Source organism: Galeopterus variegatus, unplaced genomic scaffold (genome assembly GCF_000696425.1).
Source record: "Galeopterus variegatus unplaced genomic scaffold, G_variegatus-3.0.2 Scaffold1274, whole genome shotgun sequence".
NCBI lineage: Eukaryota > Metazoa > Chordata > Mammalia > Dermoptera > Cynocephalidae > Galeopterus > Galeopterus variegatus.
The window spans coordinates 298,280-302,972 of NW_007727385.1; the positions used below are offsets into that span (position 1 = coordinate 298,280).

General features: G+C 48.3%; 1 protein-coding gene across 1 annotated transcript in view; it reads right to left on the bottom strand.

The window, feature by feature from the left end:
• Window positions 1-1,761: 1,761 nt before the first annotated feature.
• Window positions 1,762-4,693, bottom strand: part of SYT3 (synaptotagmin III) — a 15,226-nt gene continuing 12,294 nt past the window's right edge. The window contains exons 8-10 of the mRNA XM_008576021.1: window positions 4,511-4,643; window positions 2,463-2,531; window positions 1,762-2,259 (exon numbers count right to left, since the gene is read on the bottom strand). Of these exons, the coding sequence (XP_008574243.1) occupies window positions 2,466-2,531; window positions 4,511-4,643 (199 nt within the window). The 3' untranslated portion in view covers window positions 1,762-2,259; window positions 2,463-2,465. The remainder of the gene's footprint in view (window positions 2,260-2,462; window positions 2,532-4,510; window positions 4,644-4,693) is intronic.

The window sequence follows — 4,693 nt, forward strand, 5'->3', positions numbered from 1 at the left end:
TGTGAATGTGATCTTATTTGGAAAAAGGGCCTTTGCGGTTTGCAAATGTAATTAAGTTAAGGATCTCCAAATGAGATTATCCTAGATTTGGAGTGATCTCTAAATCCAATGACAGGCATCCTTTTAAGAGAAAGACAGAGGGGGACTTAAGACACAGACACACAAGGGAGAAGGTGATGCAAAGACAGAAGCAGAGATTGGAGAGATTCCTTGGCATCTACAAGCCAAGGAATGCCAAGAATTGCCAGTAGCCACCCAGGAGCTGGGAGACAGGCATGGAACAGATTCTCCCTCAGAGCCTCAAAGGGCACCAACCTTGCCAACACCTTGACTTCAGACTCCTGAACTGTGAGAGAATAAACCCGTTATTTTCAGCCAGCCAGTTTGTGGTAGTTTTTTACGGCAGCCCTAGCAAACTAATTCAGCAGTTATACCATTTTTCATAGTGGGAGAATTTTTTTAAATGGTGTGTATGGTTACATAGGTGTGAATTAACACCAAGGAGCCAAGGGTGGAAAGTGGTAGACTACTTTGAGGGACTGTCCCTTGCACACTGCCATGGGGTCTGTTGGGAATATCAATCAAGGGATCACTGACTATGTTCTCTACTAAAGAATATTATGGCTTCAAGAAGATGAATTTACCATGCCAGCAAAAAAGGGTTGGGGTCTTGAGCAGGTCTGGGCCAATCCTGGGCAAGATGGCCAGGGGAGGAGGAGTCAACGATGGCAGGGGGTGGGGCCAAGAGCAAGTATGCCAAACTGGACATCACCGACCTGAAGGTGACTATTCAAGGCCTGAGTAGCACCAATTAGAATCCTTTTCCTGAATGACATGGAGGCCGAGGGAGAGAGGAGCCTCATTTTTTTTCCTCTGGAGTTACTTGCTCTTAGGACAATTACAGCAGGTCTTGTTAATTTCTTGCAGTTGCTGCAGGTCCTTTTAAATTCCTACTCAACTATCATTCCCCTCCCCGCGCTTCCTCTCTCCCAAAGCCCGCACACCCCAACAGAGACTAGAAATGACAGATGCTCACTTTCCTGACTGCTTTGCAATTTGTGGTCACCACAGAATCCGGTTCTGGCAAGAGAAAAATACGGAGAATTTCTCTGGGGAGAAAAAAAGAGGAACACATAAGGGGAGGCTCCTGTTCACAGGCCTGCTTTAGATGCCGCTGTGGGAGAACATGATGCTTGGTGTTGCTGCAGACAGTTTGTACTCATGAGGGGAAGGCAAAACCAATCTCAGAAATGTCACTGACATTGTTGAGCAGTGGAACTAACCCTGGGTCTGTTTGTCTTTGAAATATTTGTTACACGAGCACAAGAAATCTCTATCATTTAAGCTCTTTCAGTTGGGAATTCTGTTTTTTGCAGCTGAAGGCATCATAACAGATGCAGCATTACAAGCCTGGAGCTCAAGTGGCCATGTCATTACCATTGCAAAGACTTACCTGAGAATGAACTCAGTAAAGAGGAAAGCAGAAGCAAAAGAGTCACTTGAACACCTGGATCCAGCCATGCCTGAAGCCCCTCTGTACTCTTAGATTCTCCATGTACAGAGGTCTTTTAATTCTGTTTGTGGCCTTGGGTTGCATTTTGTGTCCTATAATCACAGTGGTCTTGGCTAATATAATTCTTAGAAATTAAGGCTCAGAGAGATTAAGTTGTCCAGCCAGTGAATGAAACACACAATTATCTGAACACAGAGTCAGCATGTTCAATCCAGCTTCCCAGTCCCAGAGAGGACAGGAGCCCCAGGTGGAGTGAGACCCACAGAGTGTGTTTATTCTGGCGTTGATAGCAGCAGCAGTGGGGGGATCGGCCAGACACGGGGTACAGCAAACAGAAGGGGTGGACACAGGTGTGAGTGTGTCTGGGGGGACTCAGAGGATTGGTCCGACAACATTCACGGCAAGAACAAGGGTCAGGACGTGAAGTCTTGGACAAACAGCAGAGACAAATAGACGGAGGTTTTGGGGGTAGGATTCCCCCAGACATGCATGGCCCCTCATCTTGAGGGGGAGCCCCAGGGAAGAGAAGACAGACACAGTGAAGGCTGAATGCTCCCCACCCTGAAACAAGGAGCTGGGCCCGCCTGCTTCCCACCCCCACGCCTCCAGGAGTAGGAGGGGCAAGCGCAGGGCTGCCCCGCACCAGCAGCTCGGACGTTATGGCTTCGAGGAGATGAATTCACAGTCCGGGCAGGAAGGGATGGGGTCTTGAGGGGGCCTGGTCCGATCCTGGGCCTAGGCCAGACCTGCACAATGGGGAAGGGGAGGAAAGGTCAGTGATGGCAGAGTATAGGGTCAGGACCTGCTGTGACTCCATTACCACCCCAGGGACCCAGGAATCCTGGCTCCAGCCCCTCCTCCCTCAGACCCAGGAGTCCAGGTCCCCAGCCCCTCCCTCCCTCAATATCCAGACCCCTCAGCCACTTCCCCTCTGGTCTGGGTTCCTTACCTCTCACTCTGAGTTCTCTTTCTCTGATAGTCCTTTGCTGCCTTTGGTGAAGCTGGTCAAAGTCTTTTCCTGACAGAGGAAATCCAGAAGGTTCAGGAGTTGGGGACAAAGCAAAACCACCACCAATAATCAACAGGAAAGACATCAATCCTATTTCAATATTTACAATGCTCTTTTTCACTTGGCTCTGAAGCAATGGGGCAAATGGTATTACAATCCCATTCTACAGAGAGGGAAACTGAGGTACAAAAAAGAGGAGCCCCTGCAAATGTGAGGAGAGATGAGGCTACAGGGGTGAGTGGGGCAGACCCTACAGGGCTTCAGAGGGGCTGAGACTGTGTCCTGAGGGCATGGACAGACTTTGGGAGAGCTGTGGGCAGGAGGGGGCAGGGCAGCTCTGCGTGTAGAAAGACCCTCTGAGGCCGTACATCGCACCACGGGCTGAAACTCAGGGGCAGGGCCAAGACTCAGCCATGGTTCTCTCTGCATTGCTCAGCTCAGGCCCCGGATCACCAGAAGCTTCCAAAGAAGTTTGTAGAATGAATGAGTGAATGAATTAAGAGTAGAGTGAATGACAGAAGGAGGGAATAGCCTCCATCCTATGCACCTAAGTAGAGTCACAGTCTTTTCAAATCTTAAATATGAGCTCTGTGTTAATTCCTTTATCACCTCTGAAAAAAAATCCAAAGGAGGGCTTTGGTGAGGTGAAATTTTCATGCCAGGTGCCAGATATAAGGGTGTGCCCCAAACTGGGCAATCAAGATAAAGAATATCTTAATGCAATATTTAAAAAAAAAAAAAATGAATCCAAAAAAGAAAAGTCCATGATAAACAAAATGCCAAGTTTAAAATAAAGGCCAGTCCCATGCCATATTGAACTGCCAAGGATCGCTACTCCATAGGAAAGGGACGTGCCCCTATATATATGTTTTCATATATTTTTTAATGGTTAATTTGTTTAGGAATGTTAAAATAGGCAAAAAATACCAAAATTGAAGAGTAAGTGTATTGAAATTTAAAACATTACTTTTAGTTTAAATCTTTTATTTATATCCTAAAGAGAAGTTAGTATAATGTTACCTTCTTGGTTTTGATGAAAGCAATTTCATCACTAATATTTTCAAAATCTTCCTTGCTTTTCTTGTTTTCTATTGGCAGGACGGCCACATTTGATGTTTTCTCTTGCTTGACCAAGTAACCTTACCTGACTTTTCATTTAAGAACCGGCCGCGACCACGTGAGCTGCAAGTCCCCACGGTCACCTGCCTACCCCTCCCTCCTGCTTTGCTCCAGGCGTCAAGGTGGCTTCACCGCTGCTTCTAAGAAATGCTCGCCTTTCCCTGCGTCCGGCTCTACCTGGCCTGTGCCCTCTCCCTGCAACCCTTCTCCTTCAACCTTCACCTAAGCCCACTCCTTACCAACCTCCAGAACTCTGCTCAAATGTCACCTCTTTGAACAGGATCCCCCACCATCCTCTAAAGGACAGCCCCCCCACCCAGATTCTCTCTACCTCCCAGACTTCCAAACCTTTTGGATCACAACCCACAGGAGAAACAATCGACACTGTGATCTTTACAATGGGTGCTACACTAAGAAATTTTTCTGTTCTGTTCTATCTGGACTTTATTATTTCCGTATTCATTAATAAGACATTGTTGGCCCCCACCCAGTATACAATCCACTCATTTTCACAGCCAGCTCTTTAAAAAAAAAAAAAAAAAGCACGGTCCATCGTATCGCCCAGTTTCCCCCCTTTATTTTAGACTTAGCATCATGGGTAATGATAACAGCAGTAGCTGACGATTACTGAACCCATAAATCCCTGAATCCTCACATCTAACTTAATGCAAGATGCTATCAGCAGCCCCATTTCTCAGCTGAGGAAACTGAGGCATAGAGTTTAAGCAACTTGCTGTAAGACACACAGCTAAAGCTGGCAGGACAGGGATTTGAACCTAGGCCCTGTGACTGCGCAGCCCAGAAAGACGGGATGCTTCGCATGGATGAAGGGGCGAGGAAGTGAGCCGATGGATGGCCGCCCCGCTCACCTCCACCAGCTGGTGCCAGTGCTCCACGGGCTTGCGGGGGTTGGCCAGCATCTCGGCCCAGTGCTCGCGGCCGTGGGGGTCGGCGGCGTCGGGGCCCACGCGGCACACTCCGATCACCTCGTTGTGCCCAATGCTGGGGGTCGGGGGCAGTAAGCACCAGGGGGAGGAAGGCGGGTGGGCCCC